The 21055-nt window shown below is 42.2% G+C and overlaps 1 protein-coding gene across 2 annotated transcripts; it reads right to left on the bottom strand.

Moving 5' to 3' along the window:
- Positions 1–4094: 4094 nt before the first annotated feature.
- LOC121783406 (autophagy protein 5-like) lies at positions 4095–10165 on the bottom strand. 2 transcript variants are annotated; one of them, XM_042181465.1, is made up of 8 exons: positions 9873–10164; positions 9500–9624; positions 8787–8853; positions 7990–8079; positions 7403–7490; positions 6409–6540; positions 5460–5588; positions 4095–4579 (listed from the first exon to the last, which is right to left on the bottom strand). In XM_042181465.1, the coding sequence occupies exons 1-8, from the start codon at positions 9996–9998 to the stop codon at positions 4254–4256; spliced, it is 1083 nt and encodes a 360-aa protein (XP_042037399.1). In that variant the 5' UTR covers positions 9999–10164; the 3' UTR covers positions 4095–4253. The 2 variants fall into 2 exon arrangements, with proteins under 2 accessions (XP_042037399.1, XP_042037400.1); XM_042181466.1 differs by lacking the exon at positions 6409–6540 and having other exon boundaries at positions 9873–10165.
- Positions 10166–21055: the final 10890 nt, after the last annotated feature.

The following is a 21055-nucleotide window of genomic DNA, read 5'->3' as shown; positions in this document are numbered from 1 at the left end:
GGGCTCGCCTCCGCCTCCTGATCGGCTTCCTTCTCCGGATGCCCGGCCCGCTCGACTTCGGCCTCCAGCTCCAGCGACTCGGCCTCACCCTCTCCGTTGTAAGTCGAAGCGGGTGAAACGGGTCCCACGGAGGCAAAGATAGCCTCCAGGTTCTCGTCCCGATCAGCTCGACAACTCCGGACTCGGTCTGCAGAAAGCAGGACCGAGGATGAAGCGAGCTCCTCAAGGAGCGGCAGATTCTGAAGCCGAGCTGCTATCTCTCGGCTGTACAGAGGCAGCACGACGTCGGCCCCTTGCTCGCCCTTATCGGTAATTAGCCTTACCAGACTACCGACAATGGCCGAGAACTGGCTGCTCAAAAAGAGTTTCTCCGTGTAAACACGGAGAGCCTCCCCCTGGGCAGCCACGGCGGCAGCCTCCTTCTGAGCTTCCCGGTGCTTCGTCTGCTCTTGCAGGATGATGAGCTGGTTTTTGGCTGACCGGGCTTCATCCTGAGCCGAGATCCTAGCAGCTCGGGCCATCTCAAATTTGGCCTCAGCCTGTTCGGCCACACTACGAGCAAGATGCAACTCCTTCTGCATCTCCTCGTAGTCGTGGGATGCTTTGGAGAGCTCCACGGAGACGAGCTTAGCTCTCTGAAGATGAACAAGGAAAAAACTCAACAGAATGGCCATCAAAAAATGTGGAAAAGAAGCCAAGTCAGAAAGCTTACCTCCACAAAATTCGTCGGCCATTGAAAGGGCTCAGGGACGTGTTCCGGGATGTCTGCAACCACCTCGGAGATGACCAGGTCTTCCCCCGGCACTCTTGGGGACTCATGAAATTTCCCCTTCCCTTTAGCCGAACACGACTCCGGCACTTTCGGATCCGAAGAAGAGGTTTTTTGCCTCTTCGGATTCTTCTCGGCTTCAGACGCCGAGCGAGGTGCTCTCTGCCTCTCCGGCTCCACAAGCTCGGAGGACTTTCGGATAGCCTTATTCAGCATGTACACTGCCAAAAAGCAAGAAAGCAAGGTTAGTTTTCTTCGTTAAAGCAGTAGAGCATAAAGATAAAGAGAAATCCTCACCCTCGGCCTCTTCGTCCGAAGACGAGATGTCGAACACGACGTCGCCCTTGACGAGCTCAGACTCCGTGTATTGTTTCCTAACTATGGGAATCTTGTTGAGCTCGCCATCGAGCTCGTCCAACGGTTCAGGCCGAGGATGACGGATAACGGACTTCGGCCCTCTCCAGGGAAAACTAGGAGCCGCGGTCCTATCATAGTAGAAGAAGCGGTTTTGCCACTTCGGCCACTTCGTTTTACAAAAGGCCCTAAAGGGCTGTACAGGGATCAAGTAAAACCAAGACCCCTTCCTCTTAAATTGAAAGAATTTAAGGATCGCCTTCAAAGACAAATCCCTTCCTAACCTACGGAGTTCGGCAGCGAAGGCCGACAAGTGCCTCCAAGAGTTCGGAGTCACCTGGCCTAAAGGAAGCTGAAAAAAATCTAGTAAATCTATAAAGGCAGAAGGGAGGGGGAAACGAAGCCCGCATTCTAAGCAGGCCTCGTACACGGTGGCGTAACCCTCCGGCGGGGAGTCAGCCCTATGATCACCGTCAGGTACCACCGCCTTCCCCCCAGGAAAAAAGTATTTTTCGGGTAGGGATATCACAGTATCCTTACTCAAAATACTATGGAAATACTCTACGGTCTTCTCCCCGGACTCTTTCCGGCCAGAAGACCCCTTACCGCCTCTCCTAACGCTACCCGACTCCGAAGAAGAAGAAGAAGACATTTTTCTTACTTTTTGAAGGTGAAGAAAGTCTGAAGAAATTCTTGAAAGCGGAGAGAGAATTTTCGCAAAAAAGAGAGAGTGCAGAAGAAGCAGTCGCAAAAGTGCTTCAATGATGAAGAAAGGAGGTATTTATCAGATTCGGCGAAGATTTCAAAATCGTCGCACCGTTTCGAATCCCACCTTTTCAGGATTCAACGGCCGGATTTTACTGTCGCATTTAATGCAAGGCACGTCCCCTGACATCAGCCTCCCCCTTGCCTTTATCCAGAATGCCGAAGTGACTCACTTTGCCGAAGTGAATCACTTCGCCCTTCGGGGGGGTAGTGATGGGGTGCGTACCAAACAAGCCCAACAGCAATGACGGCCCATCAGCCCAAAGCCCAAGGAAGAGTATGAGTTCGGCATTACCAAGGAGTTCGGCCTCAGCCTACAGCTCGGTAAAAGCCAACCAATCAAGCTCTGCTCTCAGGTCGGCATCAAGCTAGAGTTCGGCCTCAGCCTACTGCTCGGTAAAAGCCAACCAATCAAGCTCTGCTATCAGGTCGGCATCAAGCTCTACTCTCAGATCGGCAACCAAAGCAGTTTGGTCTCGGCATTCGACCGAACAAGGAGTTATTGGACCCATACTGGATTTCCACAACTTCCAACACACCCACTACCACGTGGTGTCAACTCAGGCCACGATCGTAGGCCATGACCTACACTACATCCACGATCTTAGGCCATGACCTACACGACATCCACGACTTAGTGGTGATGCAAGCCACGATCTTAGTTCAATGTATAAATAGAACTTAGATCAGATAGAAAAAGGTTAAGCTCTCTAGAGATACGATATCATATAGCAAGTCTGTGTTGTAAGCTGTAATCCCAGATCAAGCAATACAATCTTGCCCTCCCTTCTTCCCGTGGACGTAGATTTACTTCAGTAAATCGAACCACGTAAATTCTTTGTGTCGTAGTCTTCTTTCTCTACCAGCATTTACTAACATCAGAAATTCGCGGATCCATCAGTCACCGATACAATTACAAAATCGGAAAACACATTTCTTTATTATAAGATTGAATTAATTACTTCATTCATAACAGTACATCTACTGATTTACGTCATCATAACATTGACGTTACTTCCTTGTACTGATCATTGACAAAAAATACTTACGCAGACTACATTTTTATGCAAATATCTTCATATGAAAATTTTCAGTTAGGAATTTAATTATAAGGTATGTGAAAAAATAATTTAATTCAAAGGAATTATCAAGAATTGACTTTTTTTAATATTTTAAGAATGTCAATTTCCGTTGCTTGATTTCTAATGTGTTCTTATTATCCTCCATCTCCAGCATGCAATTTATAAGACTAAACTTTTTTCAATTGACATTTATTAAATGGTGTCGAGTTTGTAGGCAGTTGCCGCAGTTCAATTATTTCAGTTTTAATTTTTAAATAGTTTGTGTATAACAGAGACAATTATCAATATTTCAAAATAATAATTATGAGAATATATTTTTCTATATTTGATACACTCAGCGTGTCCACTCAAGGAAATGATTGGGACCTACAACAGTTAGAGCATCTCCCCATCCATACTATTTGGCAAGATCAAGAAGTGAGCCTGAACCCACTTTTATTCATTTATTACTCCATGCTCTTCCCAAGAACACGACACCCACATATATGCTCTTCCGCAAGGACATGCTCAAAGGTCCCACCATTCTATTATTTAATTTAAATAAAAACATTTCCACAATATTAAAATGCATTAAAAATACCCGGAATACTATTACAAATTACAAAAAAATTTAAAATTACATAATTAAAGTCCTAAAAATTAAAAATTACATACTTATAATCCTAAAAAATAAAAATTACATAATTAAAATCCTACAAATTAAAAATTACATAATTAAAAATAGCTCCGTGGAAGACTAGTCCTCTGGCCCTATCGAGACCCCGTATCATTGCCAAATGTAAATCAAGTTGCTCGGGAGTCATCCGAGACCTATCGGCCAAATTGAAACGGATATAATTTATTGGGAAGTGGGAATTTTTTTTTAATTTTAAAACGATTTTTAAATTAAATTCGCATTTTAAAAAAATAGAAAAAGCCAACGGCCACGTCGCCCTGCTCAACGGCACAGACGTGCTCGATATATCGAGAGCAGCGCCGTGCCGTCGGCGCAAGCACAACAGCGGACACGGGTGTGTCGCGCCGTCGGCACGGACGCGGTCCGCCCCATCGAGCAGCGATGGGGATGCTCTTCTAACAGATTATAAATTTCCAGCTGTAAAGATAGAGACATTTGTACATCAGTATTAAAAAACTTGAATTCAACTATATCAACGGAGAAGGAGATCAACCTAGAAATTCATTCACATTTACATATTTGAAAATAAGCTTCATCGCAGGTTAAAAGAATTGACTAGGATGTGATGCAGTGATATGAATTTAGTTTAACAAATTGTGAATGGGGACTATGGTTGGACAGCTTTGACATAGATACAGATATGGAGGTATTGCTCTGGGTTCATCAAGTTTTTCGCCACCCACCCAAACGGTATATCCAGCCTCGGCTCGATCCCCTGAATGCGGACTAGCTTGATTTCTGCACCATCTTTAAATATACCTGTGTGCGCACTTAATGATTCCTCATTTTTCTGGGAGCCTCTTGAGCTGCCTCCATCTGATACTTCTCCACTTTCAGATTCCGGTGCCTGTGAGTCTACATCTACCGAGGCTTCCTCTGTAAACAGCATGGGCAATAGAGCTTTTATGGCATCATTCAAACTGAAGGCCTTCCCTGAGGAATCAAGACTTGAAATGTTAATAACTCATGCAAGCCAATGTACAAAACTTCGTCAAGAATAGTCTTATAGTATTAAATAAACTACACACTGAAGATAGCCAAATGAAACCAAGCACTGAGTCTTCCACTCGTTATTTGCGTGGCCTAGAGTTTAGATATTTCTCTATGCATATGATACAGACCAAACGGGGAGAACTCATCCCAAAAGACTAGCCTGTTAGGAGAGAGAGCCCATTTAGTCTATATACCCCACATCAGTTGTTCTCACGACCGATGTGGGAATTGAGTCCGTAACATTCGACCCTCCTATAAGGGCCAACGTTCTCGTTGGTCACGGCCACGTTGGTCACGGCTGGTTCTTTGCCCGGCCACCACTCCGTGGGTCACCACTCCGAGCGGTCCCAAACGCACTCGTTGGTCACGGCGAGTTCGTTGCCCAGCCACCACTCCGAGCCGTTTGGGCTCTCAATGAGAGCACCAATTGATACAGACCAAACGGGAGAACTCATCCCAAAAGACTAGCCTGTTAGGAGAGAGAGCTCATTTAGTCTATATACCCCACATCAGTTGTTCTCACGACCGATGTGGGAATTGAGTCCGTAACAGCATATCAGCAAAACATATAAATGGATACTTTCGCCGCAAGGAAGTGAAGTATAGATGCAGTGTAGATGCCAGTGACACATAAGTTTTATACGAGTTAAGCAAGTTAAGCAGTGTATCCTCAATTCCCAAATTATTCTTTAGCACAACATGTGTTTGATCTATTCCCAAGGGCACAAGCTAATTCGCTGCTATATTTAACACAGTCACAAGTAGCAATGCTAGCTCAATTAGCATCAGTTACAATTTAAGAAAATGCTTTCAACTTTACCTTCGCCGTGAATCTCAACAGGACAATTTATGTAATAAATATTTTCCCAGCTATCAACAATAGGGGCATCTTCTAATTCATCAACATCTTCGTCGATAGTACGCACATACAATCGAACAGGAATTTTACCTGATGAAAGTGGCCAAGTTCAATACAGACAAGAATAAAAAGTGGCCAAGTGTAGGTTCACAAACAGATAACGATAATACCAACTACCAATATAAATAACTTAACAATAAAACCTGATTGTTTGGTATAATTGCAAGATCACAAGTTATACATCTGTATTTTAGTTTTGGGATATCATCAATCAATTGCGAGAGATAATTCTCCTTTTCAATTTATCACATGTTCTTCAACTCTGTATGTTGTTCAGCACAAGACCAAACAGAGGAGAAAATAGTTGTAGCAATTCTTAGTTAATTGTATCCATTGATGAAAGCTAAATGGCCAACCAAGTCACACCATTGTGTTTTCCTTCTCCTTTTAATCCAATGGTGTATTTTAACAGCAGAAAAGTATATTGAACTTTCACTCTACAAGAAGAAAAGGCTTCATTAGCCCCACCCACTGGATAAAACCTACCCTTCCCCCTTTTTTGCTTCTGTTGACTTCACATAACCCATAAAGGAACCAGCCAACCATGCCAACCTTGATTGTGCCTGTATCTATAGCTTGCCTTCCTGAATCTAACCCAGTCCAACTGAATTCTTATGGCCCAACCCCATATGATGCTTTAAAAAATAGGATTCTTTTTGGAGCTATACACTCATTTTAAGCTGAAAACTTACTAAAATGCAAAATCACGTCGTATGCAAGTAAATGATTAAGTGTTGGGCATTGAAAATATCTTTTTTAATGCCTTCGAGATGCAAACACAAAATAGAACATCCTGATTGAACTTCTGATTCTCTTGAAGCTACAAGCATCATAAATTTCTGTATCTCGCCTGATTTGGTTGTTCCAGTAGCTTCGTTTTCAGAATTGGTTTGGCGAGAAGTGTTCAATTTGAGGGAAAAGTTATCTCCAACAATATCGAGTTTAAGTTTAGAATAAACCCGAAGGTATGCTTCAAGCTGGCCTGTCATAAAGTTAATGAAGTTTAGGATCATACATATATTTGAACTGTGATTCAGAGTAGAGTTTTAGAAGAAACCAACATTCCCACAAGATAGAAACAAGGGAAAGACTTTCAACTGATAGAAACCTACTACTCAAATCACCATAGATCTGAAAATGAACAAGGGCGATACTATGCATTATAAGTACGCCAGGACTCTGCCTGTGTTAAGACTGATAAAAGGGAGTAACAAATCCATATTTAAGTCAAGAAACAGGTGAATGTACCACAATATCGTGCAAAATGTAAGGTTCTAATTTCTAAAAGATGACGAGAAGCAGGTGAATGTTTAGCAAAAAGACAATGTTACTAATATTTACAATATATCAGGTTGCCCTTAACTTTTGGTGGGAAAACCATAGTTCAAAGGAGCAACACTACCTAGGCAGCCCACATTTCCTAACACTCTGTTAAGGGTCAAAACACTAAGGACCATTGGTTAAAATAAAACATCAGTTGCTAAATATACCAATAGATTGCTATCTCATTATTTATGAAGCCATACACTTCTTCCCAACCCAAGCAAAGCCGAAGATAATAACATTTTCCATCTCATCTAGATCCCTTGAATTCATATAGTCATTTCTTTTCATTTTATCAGTAAGGACATCAAATACAGAACTGCTTTCTTGACTGACCTTCAATCTGATTACACTCACGTAAATTAGCAGGAATAAACAGGTTCTTTTTAGTTATGATACTTGTTAGGTTATAAATTCAATATCCAACAAAAATGTAGTAAGAATTCAAAACATCAATGAGAAGAATCCAAAGATATAGGGAAACAAGTATCAATCAAATCACTTAAGAAATAGTAGCATACCATTCAAGACAGACCGCCAAAGTTCTGTTTGATCAGACTGAGACATATTCATAATATTCTTGCAGTTTCCATTGATTATATACGCTGCCTGTAGTTCACATAAGCCATTCAAGACAGATATTCAACATTCTCACTTTGAAAGTTCCACAATAAAAAAGATAGTAGGTAACACAGGAATATTTAATGAAGGGAAAAAAGAATGAAGCTCAAAACCTAGACATTTAGACAACGAGAAAGTAGTATAGATTAGGAGATGGGAAAGCAACCAAAGCAGTATGTCTGCCCATTCTTACACTCATGAAGTTGGACCTTAATCCCGAACCCCAAAACAACTCGTGGCCAAAAGAGGAAAGCATCAGAGACTTTTATTTATTAAAGATAAAAGGAATTTTATTAGAAAAATGATATATAGTTATAAAGGGATAAGATATCCCCAGAAAAGTGATAGCAGCTTAATTTAATAAAAATATCCAATTTCTTCTTCATGATTTCAAACCAAGAAAGGAAACCATCTATATAAGAAAATGAATTCTATAGTCAAGAATCAAGACCAAGGTTACACAAGTGTATAGGAATTTATACCTAACCTCTTTCAGGGCATTAATAAAGCTCCACTTTACACTGTCTTCTCCTTCGCAAGGGATCAACAGATTTGCTGGATACCCTCTAAAATGTATCTGCAAGAAGCTTTGATAGTATACTCAGTAAAGGTGACAAAAGCATATAAAGACAAATAGAATACATATATTGTTTTGAGGTCTCAGAATTCAGGTCTGGGACTCAGATTATTTCTATTGATATAAAATGCAGGGATGCAAAAAATGATTCTGAAATTGCAATATGTTGGTTTTGTGTTCTATAAGATATAAATATTACACCAATTTATAAGAGTCATGGCGAAAAGGCACAGAGACATTAACTATATTACAAAACATGTTTATTTTTCCATTTCTTTATCCAGCAAACAATATATATTTGCTTATTCTAGTTCAAAAACATGACAATACCATTCTTTCAGCATGTATATAATTACTGACCTTCAAAAGATTATATAAATGACTACCTTTTGTGAAGAGAACTTTTGAGACTGTATGAAATTATGTTTTGAACACATTTGAGAAATAGTACTGGATAATTTAGCAAGACACTGAGTTTATCGAATAGAACAATTAAGCAGTCCACATCATATAAATTACTTTCAACAATTGCATTTTATAATTAGGAAAGCAGCGGGCATAAACATAAGATTTTTGAAAAAATACAGCTTTGCCTCAATCTACCAGTCCGACATAAAATCTCATGCCATGTATGATATGACTAATTTACCGGTACTGGTTTTACAAGTCATAGTAAGAGTCCAGAGTAAGCTAAAGAGAGATCATACAGTCAAGTTCCAAGGTCTCTCTGGTTCTGAGCAGAGAAGATCAAAAAGCGTCCCAGTAGGAATATACCTGCCATTGATGCAAACATAATCAAGACAAATAAAATCAGAAGAAAAATTATCAAATTACTACATAGTAAGATCCAATTTTTTTCTCATGTGAGTGTGTTATGTAGGACGGAATTCACATTTTTACCACACAATGTGATTAAATGGGAGTTATCAAAATAGAAAAAGAAAAGCAAAAAACTAAAGAACTACACCTAGTTAATGCAATCAATAACTGGACATTAATTTAGCCAGTTTTTTAGCATTCAGCATTGCCAACTGCTGCATCTACTAAAAAAGTTTGAGACTTTTCCAAGTTTAGTAAATTCCCCTCTAACATGTGCATGAAATGTGTGATCAAGCACATAATAATATACCATCGACTGTAGCAAAACATTACTATCCAGAAAAACTATAAGCAGAAGTTTAGTACTGAACTAGTAATATTATTGGGGGTAATTACATAATTCATACGTAAAATGTTTCACCTTTATTTTGTACTACTACAAAATGTTTGAAGTTTGTATTAATCATACAAAAAGTTTCATCGGCATTTCAATTTAATACATTCCGTCATATATATTTGAATACTTTAACTCTATACTGACATGGTGTACAAAATCTAGCATTTGCATATAATAGATCAAGTCAAACCGCCTATAACATACCACTTCAGCGGCAAGCCTTTATACTCAAACCACACAGTGTCAACACCAGGAGGTAGAGAACTGCTAAAGAATGGCTTGATCTGTGGCACTAACAGCGGCAAATAGCCCACACGGGGGGCCAATATCTATAATCCAATATAAAAAGAATGTCAAAATTCAACAATCGTCCATTCACAAATACATCACATACAGAAGCAGCAGTACCTACTAAAACACAATTAATCAAACAAGTGAAAACCCTAGATTGGAAAAAAAAACACGCGCCAACACAGAAAAACCCCAAACCCACGCCAAGGATACGTAAAAGGACAACATAAATCTCAGAGTTGTTACATAAAAGTCAAATATGATGAAAATCAACGAAGAGGATTACCAAAGCAGGGGGAGGGGGAGGAAGCGTAGTGACTTCGGATTCGTGGAGATGAATCTGAAGCGGTATCGCGCCGCCCCACACATACTGCTGCGCCTCCGTTGCTGCGCCTTTGCTATCCGTTATCATTCCTCTTTCACCTAATGAATTGGATTCCGCAAATCGGGTGTCGCAGATCTCTTTTTCCTTTTACTATTTCTTTTCTCTTTTCTTCTTTACTTCACCGACTGAATTTGCGACAGTCCTGAAGTCGAAAGAGTGAAGAAACAGTTTTTCCTTTTTTTTAATTAGATATTTCACCATTGAATATAATAAGTACTAGTATTTTTCATTCAAGTCTTAATTCTTGGGTATTTTTTAAAAATCAGCTAGCCGATCGCTCGTCCACATAATAGTGGACTAGCGAACGGTTAACGTCTTTCGTCCGTCGCCTGCTCATCCGTCTCGTTCGCCGATTGCAATAGTGGACTAGCGCACGCACTATCCGCCAGCTAGCGGGCTAGGGCGTGCGCTAGTACACTATTGTGGATGCTCTTATGTCCACCCTTTGTTTTGGCGCCAAAATCGAGATGTTGTCGATTTTTGATAATTGGGAATTCGTTCGGTTTTGTCCATGAATCTGTATTTGAGAAAAAAAAATTGGATAAAGTATGATGTGTTACCATGTTGTTTGTTACATTATAATCGTAAGTGTTGTACATTATGTGTTGTAGGAATATGTTGTTCGATAATGTAATCTTTTGAATTTTACATTATTTAGGTGAATGTGTACGTTACATTATTCATTTGTGACATTATGTATACAATTTTGTTAGATTTTGCTTTCATTCGTTGTCATATTTGTTACATTATACTCCCTCCGTCCCGCACTACTTGCACTTATTTCCTTTTTGGGCGTCCCAAGTTATTTGCACTCTTTCCATTTTTAGTAACAATTTATACCTACCGCCGTAATTGTTGACTTTATCTATCACTCATTCCTTAATCTTCGTGCCCAAAAAGAAAGGTGCGAGTAGTGCGGGACGGAGGGAGTATAATGTTTGGCGAGAGTTAAATTCATACTCTTTGGGTTTAGCAATCCGTGGGGTTAGGATGTGTTACCCACTCGCAAACGAAACAATCACTAAGGGTAGGGAGTTTGAATTATTCCCCTAGGGTTTAGCAATGCATGAGGCTACGGTATAATACCACTATATACATTGAATTTCACTTTTTTACGTGTTTTGGATTTTCAACAATAAATAATGTACGAAAATTGGCCTTTAAGGTACATGCTTAATACTAAATGATGTACCTGAAGTCGCAGAGTTTGTTATGTGTTTTCGTTTGTTGTGAAAATGCGATGCTAGGTCGAGACACCAAGTCCTATGAATCCACTAGATCACTTGGTCTAGGAACTCAATGTAACAAGGAATACTCTGTCGTTGTACACACAAACTCTCCTTCAAAGATCCCTCAACCCGAATACTATGGATTAGTATAGAGAAGCAGGGGTCGATCCCACGAAGATGGATACGTAAGAAAGCATTTAGAGACTCTTGACAAAGGCGGCTGCTGCCACGCAAACAGGGTTGAGGTATAACCACTACTAGACCTAGATAGGAAATGTAAACACTAGACCTAGAAAGCTGTAAACATGCTGAGACCAAACATCATCAAGACTTCGATATATTAAATTCACTTCCTAGACCGTGTAAACGACTACCTAATTTAGCTAGACAGGAAATAACTAACTGTGGGGACCATGACCCAGAAATAGCAAGTAGGCAGAAAAACTGCAAATAACTGACTGAGAAAATAACTAACTACGGCATACTTTTCTTCAACGGATTTAAACACGAAGATGAAGTAAACAGAGCACATACCCAGATTCGAACAGAATGTAAATGTTTGGTCGTCGAAAACTTACGACAAACCGGAAATAACTCAGATCTACGTATACTAGACGAAGCGAAATGAAAACACGAAGACTAGGCATCAAAATAAACCAACTCTGCTCAGATCTCACGTCGAACGCTTAATCCACTCCGGATCCAAGCAATCCGAAACCAACAACAACTAGATTCCACTCCATAACTTCCGATCTAACAGATCTACTCCGATCAACTCCAATTTCCAGCAATTGCACACAACTTAGCAACAACATCAAACTTAAGTCTCCGATTCAACCACCAGCAAACTCCGATCACCCAGATTCAACCATTAACCTGCATAAGTCCAGAAAACAATTGCGAAACACATCCAACACAGGCAAACTAACGCAAACTCCAGAAAATCTCGACAACCAAATCAGAAATCAACACCAACGTCATAATAGAAAATGAAACTTGCATTAAACACAGAAATATTCGGCTAAATCGGAAGGCCGAGCTTCGAACAGCGAAGCTCGGTGAAATATGGAATACGAAAGCAGTAAAGTGGAGCTTGTTTCTTCGCCCTCAACAGGACGGTGTTACAACCCAACAACGAATGTATGAAAGCTAAAGCTGAAACCAAGAATTTCCATTTAAGAACCCAAGTGTACAGAAAAGTGAACTAGCTGCAGACTGTTAGTGAGGCCTCCACCGAGAAGATCCCTCCAGAATGCATGCAACCTTCCTTTTATAGACACGGACATAATCTTCTAGAACCTTCGTAGAAATCTCCATTCTACCCTTCAGTTCTGAGATTTACTCCGTCTTGCAATTTCTTTCACAATGTTCACTTATTCGCCAGTTTCCTCGGGCGTGTGATTGCCTCCTTCTTTTCCTGGACTTGGCGAATTTCTTCTATACACCTGGCTTAAAACATGTGTTAAACCCAGCAAATTCACGAATTTATCCCCTAGACCTATGCATGAAATTAGCCTTATCAAACTGCTCACACTTAAACCATGCTTGTCCTCAAGCATGAAAGACAAGAAAAAGGAATAAGGCGAATTTCAATGCACGGTTCCCAAGAACGACTCTACAAACAAAACACTAACACAAAAACAGACTTTTAGACCTAGACAACTACAGACTCATGAAAGAAAACATCACACAAAGAGCAACAAAACGCAACAGATAAGCATGCACTAGCTTCAACTTTTAGGCGACTGTCCCCACAAGCTTAAGTTCTCTCCGATCGTCTGCAGTCTTCAATTCCTCCCCCTTCCTTCTTCTACCTAAACGGACTGTCAGTTCGTCAAGATAGCTTATTGATTTCCCAGCGGTTAGGTTCGCTCGATCACTCATGCCTCACCAGGGATGTTAGGATCGAAACGCTCCAAAGTTAAAGTTACACCACTGATGCGTCGGGTTATGAGAGTTTCCCCTTTCTATCGTCTCCCTTTTTTTCTATATATTTTTTCATTCCTATGTCAGGTAATTTTTACTTCCTGCCCTTAGGTAATTAATCTTCTTTTTCCCTCTTTTTTCTATTTTCTCCCTGGACTTCATCCAGCTTATACCTCTTATTTGTTATTTTATTCCTCCCCTGGACTTCGTCCAGCTTATACCTCCTTTTCTTGGACTTCGTCCAGCTTATACCACCAGTTCTGGACTTCGTCCAGCTTATTCCTCCATAACCCATTTTTTCTCCTTTAGACTCTACTCCCTAAGCATCAAGTGGCAGTCCAGTTAGCTCAAAGTGTTTAGGCTTATAACTCGCTTTTATAGTAGGGCTGCACAGATAAGTTATCTAGGGCATTTTCTATCGTCCTTACTTCATTCAGACCGCTTTTAGTTTATTAAGGAAAAAGGCATCAAAGTTGACGTGTATCCTTTCTTCAATCGCTCTAGCTAAGGGAATTTTGCCTTATTATCTCCACTAGCTCATGCAACATACAAACACAAAAACAACCATTACACCTAAGCTATACCTAAAGACTCTAAGACACAAAAACAGACACAGTACTTACTCCCACCCCCTCCCACTTCACTCAAGCTTGCCCCAAGCTATCCTTGTGAAGGGGGGAAAAGGGAAGTATGAACAGCAGACATAAACATTAAACACAAACAAAACGCACAGACAAAACAAACTTCTCACACTTAGACCGAACATCGGGCTAAGTGGGAGAAGGCGCAACATACAAAACCAAGGCATGCAAAAACAGAAAACCCCTTCTCACACTTAGACCAAAGATTGGACTAAGTGTGGGAAGGTACAACACATATAAACAAAAACGAAGCATGCTGGCACACATAAACACAAACAAAAAACGAAAAAGAAAAGAAAAGACAAAGAAAAAGTTACTTGGTTTGGGGGAATCAATTCGGGGTCTGGCCCCCGCGGGAGCCAGCCTTGAGCGGGGCGGACGGTTGGGTCACTTTAGCTTTCTTCATTGCCGGAGATTCTGGCGTCTCCTTCTCTGTCTCACTCGGTCCGGGGACTGTCTTCTTCACGATCATCGGTCTAGTAGAGGATGGGATAGTCAAGGGCTTCGACACCTGAAGGGGTTTCTGAACAGATATACTTCCTGGAGCCGGTGATTTGGAAACGCTGCCAGGTCCAGAAAGCGACTTCGGTGCGTCAGGGAATCTCTCACGAAACCACTTCGTCATCATCATCATTAGTGAGACGGCTTCTGCCATCCTATCAGTGTGCCGGGACGACGTTGCCACAAGGTCGGTGAGACTTCCCTTGAGGGCCACGACCTCCTCCCTGACCTTCCCGACTTCCATTCTCATCTCGTCTACCTCCGTTCTCACTCCTACGACCTCTTTCCGTACTCTCTCAACCTCGACGCTGTCCCTTCCTTTGCCCCGTAGGGCCAGAATTTCCTCTCTAACCATTTTAATTTCTAACCTCATCCATCCTACCTCCTTCCTCATTTCTTTCACTTCAATCTGGGCTCCTGCCTCCATACTTGCTTTTACGTCCACCACATCCGGCTCCTATTTCACCTGCGCCTCTGACTTGCCAATATCGTAAAAACATACCTCATTTCCATGCGTGATTAGCAGCCCCTTGTTGAAGAAGTAATCCATATTGAAAACCTCCAAGGGTAGACACATTTCCACATCTCGGCAAGCTTTGTTGATCTTCATGATCACGTTGCGCTGCAGATAAGCACCTAGGAGATGGCATGTGTATAGGTGCCTGGAAGGGTTGGCAGTTACTTGGTGACAAGCTTGGGCAAGCCAATAGCCTAGATGGACACGGACCCCCTAGGCCATACACCAAGTAAAATAAAGGTCGGGGGTTGTCAAGGCGTTGTTGGCGGTGCCCATCAGGTTATAGCTAATGAACGTCTGGGCAAATCGCAGGATTCTATCCTCGATGTGGTGGGCTTTCGAAAAGCTGGTCTTAAACTGACCCACCCTTGGGTGGGTAACAAACTCTCAAGCACTCTGCGTCTTGAAACCGGGTGTGAATTTAGGTGGACCTACCATTCTCTCGTTCCACAAACCTTCGTCATCCTGTGTACGTGTCAGCAAACCCATCCGGAGAGTCCACTCTCTGATGCTCATCTCGTGCTCTTCATTGAAGAGGCGGAAGTTAATGGAGTCAGCATCCAAGTCAGTGGTGGACTTAAACTAGAAGGTCGAAAAGAATTCCCGTGCTAAAGCTATCGGAACCTCAAAGGTGCTGTGCTTGAGCAGCCAGTCAAAACCGATTGCATCTACTTATTCCCAAAATTCGTCGTTGGACGCAATCTCCTTGAGCTCCTCTGGGTCATACATCTTCCCTAACTTAGCATACTTTCCCACGGCACTCTTCTCTTTGTACGTCGCTGCACGTTTTGGGTCAGTGAACTTTCTCACCGCGTCCAGTAATTCCTTGGTAATCCAAATTTCTGTAGGCTCAAAATTGAGCTCCTCTTCTTGTTCATCTTCGGAGTCTCTGGACCCAGCAGCGTATGGTACCTTAGCAGGTGGAGGAAGAGAGGGTTCAACGGACTTCCCTTTTGCTTTCTTGGTCGAGGAAGAAACAACCTGTTTTCCCTTCCTCTTTCTCTCGGCCGCCTGGCGGCGTCCTTCTTCGTCACCCTCCCCACCACCGGGTCTGGGAGAGTTGTCTTTTTCTTCCGCTGCGGCCTCTTGACCCAGCGCTTCCCTTCCCGTATCGTCAACTTCATCTAACAAGCTCCGGCGGGCTCGTCTACGGGCATCCCTTGCATTACCGGTGAAATTGTCCCCTCTGGGACATCTGTCAAATCCACGATTAACTTTACCCTGTCACCAACAGGCTCTTGTACATTTTCAGTAACGAGGGCTTCTCCCTTCTCAGACATCAAAGGGGTTGCCCCTGTGATATAAACAGGGGTTTCCACCCCAGCCAAATCTCCTTCATTGTTGGCTTCAGTACCCACAGCTCTTTCAGGGGTCTTCCCCTCACCAACATTCTTCTCAGAAACTTGGGCCTCATCGCCCCCAAATTCTTCTAGGCTTTCTCCTCCCACAACATTCTCACAAACACCAGGGGCTGTCCCCTCTCCTTACTCCTCAGTAACAGGGGTTTCCCCCTCAGAAATACTAGCAATAACCCCAGAAATAACATCCACCGGGGTTTCCCCCACAGACACACCAACTAATTTATCAGCCAAAATAGAGGTTTCCCCCTCAACAACAGAGTCTAACCTCAGTTCGCTTACAGCCAAGAGTTCCAAACCCGCTGCCAGATCTGTCTCCTCTTCAGGTTTGTCCGCGGCGGTTGTTTTTGCTACGCTGGTGGCTGGTTCGGCCTTCGAATGTATGGCCTCCGGTTGGGGTCTCTCCGTCTCTGTAACTTGTGGCGGTGGTGCAGTGGTAGTCGTCCCCATCATAGTGGTGAACATGGCGAACGCCTTCATCGCCTCCTTTGGCCCCCCAAGCTTCTGTAATAGGTCGGCCATGAACGCCGCCGTGTTAGATTCGGCGGTTCCAGAGGTGCTTCCTGTGTCCTTTGTGTTGTCCATGGCAGATTCTATAGAATTTTAAGAAAATTTCTCCGATTAGGGTTAGAGAAAAATATGATTTGAGAGAGAAATTTGGGGAATTTTTGTAGAGAGAGTGAATATGATGTGGGAAATAAAAGCTAAAGCACGGTTATAGCCTGTGGGTATGGGAGAGGACGGTTTGCAGGCAGTTGCAGGTGTGACGCTAGCAACCGTACGCCTACCCATAAAGTTACCTTGTGAAATTTGAACCGGTGCTAACTCCCTCCAAAATTTTACTCCTCAACTCCCTGCCCCATGTGAATATCTCTGCAATATCATACTTAGAAAAACGTCAAACTAAAAATGAAACGCCAGACTCCCAGGTCAAGGATATGACAGTATAAAAATTCCCCTAAGGAGTCTGGCATTTCGAAAAAATATTTTTGGAAGATTATTTTTTTCTGATTTGTTTGGGTTTCCTTGATTTAAAGAAAGTGATTAAATATTTACAAATTTTATTTCCAAGTGCCCTCAAGATTCCCTAGGTCAAGGTATATATAAAACCTTCTTAGTCACCTGACCCAGGAATTCTCTGAGAACACTTCCTTCCCAGACCGGTTAGGCGATATCAGGGAGTGCGCGTAGCAGCACTTCGTCCACTACACACATCTCCGAGTTATCCCTAAATACATTCACCCTATGACCATTGACAAGAAAAGGAGTAGAGTTTGAAGCACTTCCCTGGATCTCTACTGCTCCATTTGCACGAAGACTCAATAGTGTATGGTCCAATCCATTTGGACTTCAGCTTACCAGGCATTAACTTGAGCCGGGATTGGAACAGGAGAACTTTCTGCCCAACTTGCAGTTCCTTGGTCCGGAGATTCTTATCATGCCAGAGTCTCGTCTTTTCTTTATACCACATTGCCGATTCATATGACTCCAGCCTTAGCTCCTCCAACTCCTGTAGCTGCAATTTCTCTCTTCTTCGCAGGATTGGGGTCTCATGTTGATCTCCTTGACCGCCAAATATGCTTGGTGTTCTACTCCCACGGGCAAGTGGCACATTTTGCCAAACATAAGCCTGTAAGGTAACATCCCAATAGGCGTCTTGTATGCTGTCCTGTAAGCCCATAGTGCATCTCCAAGCCTCTTTCTCCAGTCCTTCCTAGACGGATTAACCGTCTTCTCCAGTATCGCCTTTATCTCCCTGTTGGAGACCTCCGCTTGCCCATTTGATTGAGGATGGTACGGTGTGGAAAGGCGGTGGTGAACTCCGTATTTTCTCATTAGAGCTTCAATAGTCCGGTTAAGGAAATGCGTCCCATTATCAGATATTATCGCTCTGGGCACTCCGTACCTGTTAAAGATGTTAGCTCTAAGAAATTTCGCTACCTCTTTAGCTTCACAAGATGTGGTCGCTTTGGCCTATATCCATTTTGAAACATAATCAACTGCCACAAGTATGTATGTATTCCCGTATGAAGATGGAAATGGACCCATGAAGTCCATCCCCCAGACATCGAAGATCTCATAGACAAACACTGGGACTTGCGGCATTTCGTCTCTCCTGGATATTCCCCCTGTCTGTTGGCACCTCTCACAGTTCTGACAAAACTCGAAAGCATCTTATGCAATGTAGGCCAGTAAAAACCACTATCTAACACTTTTCTTGCAGTTTTCCTAGGTCCAAAATGACCTCCACAAGCTAGGGCATGGCAATGATTCAGCACATCCCTCTGTTCTCACTCTGGGATACACCTCCGGATTACCTGGCCAGCTCCCATTCTCCACAAATACGGGTCGTCCCAGAAATAATACTTGGTTTCGCTCTTGAGCTTCATCTTCTGGGCCCGGGAAATTTCCTGCGAACTGGGCACCTCTCCAGTGACCAAGTAATTTGTCAGGTCTGCGAACCATGGCTCATCGTTTAGATGACATTTTCCCTTCTCAGAATCTCCTAGACCTGTTAACACCGTGATCTTTTCCCAACTAATAGGTCTAGGAAATTTCCCTACATAGTACAGATGCTCTTCTGGAAACGCATCAGGTATAGCTTCGTCGGTCTCACCTTGAAAAATACAACTCAGGTGGTCAGCCACCTTGTTCTGAGTCCCTTTCTTGTCTTTAACCTCCCAATCAAATTATTGTAAAAGTAACACCCAACGGATTAACCTCGGTTTAGACTCCTTCTTTGCTAGCAGGTACTTAATAGCTGCGTGGTCTGGGAAAACGATCACTTTCGACCCCAGCAAGTACGGGCGAAACTTCTCAAATGAGTACACTACCACCAACATCTCCTTTTTAGTGGTGTCGTAGTTCTTCTGGGCTTGATTGAGCGTTTTCGAAGCATAGAAAATCACGTAGCTTTTCCCATCCACTCTTTGACCTAGCACTGCTCCCACTGCGTAGTCACTTGCGTCGCACATTATTTCAAATGGCAAACTCCAATCTGATGCTCTGATAATGGGAGCAGAAACTAATTGATCCTTCAACAACTGAAAAACTTTCTTGCACTCCTCATCGAATACAAAATCAACATCGTTATGCAACAAGTGAGTGAGTGGTTGAGCAATCCTTGCGAAATCCTTTATAAACCTCCTATAGAATCCTGCGTGCCCTAGGAATCCTCTCACTTCTTTCTTATTCGTCGGGTAAGGCAGTTTTGAGATCACATCAACCTTTGCTCGATCTACCTGTATTCCTCTTTCTGATACCACATGCCCTAGGACAATTCCCTCAGGGACCATAAAGTGGCATTTCTCGAAATTCAAAACCAAATGCTTTTCCTAGCACCTCCTCAGCACTATATCCAAACTTGCCAAACATGAGTCAAATGAATTCCCGTACACAGTGAAGTCATCCATAAAAATCTCGATGCAATCCTCTAGGAGGTCCGAGAAGATACTCATCATACACCGCTGAAAAGTGCCTGGCGCATTGCACAGACCAAACGGCATTCTTCTGTAAGTATACGTTCCAAAGGGACACGTGAAAGTTGTCTTCTCCTGGTCCTCGGGATCCACGTAGATTTGAAAATACCCACTATATCCGTCCAGGAAACAGAAATATTGCTTGCCTGCCAACCTCTCCAACATCTGGTCAATGAAAGGTAACGGGAAGTGATCCTTCTTAGTAGCCTCGTTCAGCTTCCGGTAGTCAATACACATCCTCCACCCAGTAACAAGTCGAGTGGGGACCAACTCATTCTTATCGTTCTTGACCACCTGTATTCCCGACTTCTTTGGTACCATATGTACTGGACTAACCCATTCACTGTCTGGTATGGAATAAATGATTCCTAGGGATAGTAGCTTTAATACTTCCTTCAGCACCCCTTCCCTCATGTTCGGATTCAACTTGCGTTGCGGGTCCCTACAGGCTTTTGCTCCTTCTTCTAGCCTAATATGATGCATGCACAGATCTGGACTGATTTCTACCAAGTCAGATAGTGTCCACCCAATAGCCTTCTTGTTCCTTCGAATTACCTTCAACAATTCCTCTTCCTGTCCCTCGGTCAAGCTGCTGTTAATAATCACCGGAAAATTTTTATTCTCCTCTAGATACGCATACTTGAGCCCGGGTGGAAGTGTTTTCAACTCTTTCTTGGGGACATCCTTTTCCTGGGGTAAGGGATTTTTCTCTGTCGACACAGTTGTTATTCCCTTCGTAGACTTAGTAGAATTTTCCATGCTCGCCACATAAGGTGTCTGATGTGTAATTTTCGAGCTTTTATATTAATGGATTTAGAACACACAAGTTTAATAAAATAGCTCTAATATTACAATCCATCTGCAAGAGTACAGAGTCGATAGTAGTACGTCGAGTGTCGAACCACAGGGAGGCGTAGATTATTTAATTCGAAAACAAACAAAAGACAAATTAAAAAGGGCTTTGTTTTGAAGGTTTTGATATCTATAAGCTAATGATAAAATTAAGCTGCAAGTTAACTAAGAAAAGACAAATCAGATGGGAGAAACATGTCACTCCAAGTTGCTCATTAGACTTGAATCATTCTACACCTATATCGGAAGCACACATTTGGGATTAATTAATCAACCTAATCGCGTGCACTGAACATGTTTGCGACGAATAATTCACAGTCAGCTGAACACTTGTTCCATGAATTAACTTTCAACGATATTAAATTCCTGCGAAAGCGCGGGAATAAAATATCATCTACTATAAGAACTTACCTAATCCATTGTCAAATTATCCTCTGAACAATTCAAATTCAACAACACATCAATTGATTAGTCCATCCAAGTTCATGTTAAAGAGACGATAAACAAGGATTAAAAAAATCTATAACGATAGAGGCCTCTAAAGTGATAGAATCTAACATTAAACACATCAACGATGTCAA

Source organism: Salvia splendens, chromosome 21, assembly GCF_004379255.2.
Source record: "Salvia splendens isolate huo1 chromosome 21, SspV2, whole genome shotgun sequence".
NCBI classification, from domain to species: domain Eukaryota; kingdom Viridiplantae; phylum Streptophyta; class Magnoliopsida; order Lamiales; family Lamiaceae; genus Salvia; species Salvia splendens.
This window is presented reverse-complemented; position numbering and strand designations above follow the sequence as displayed.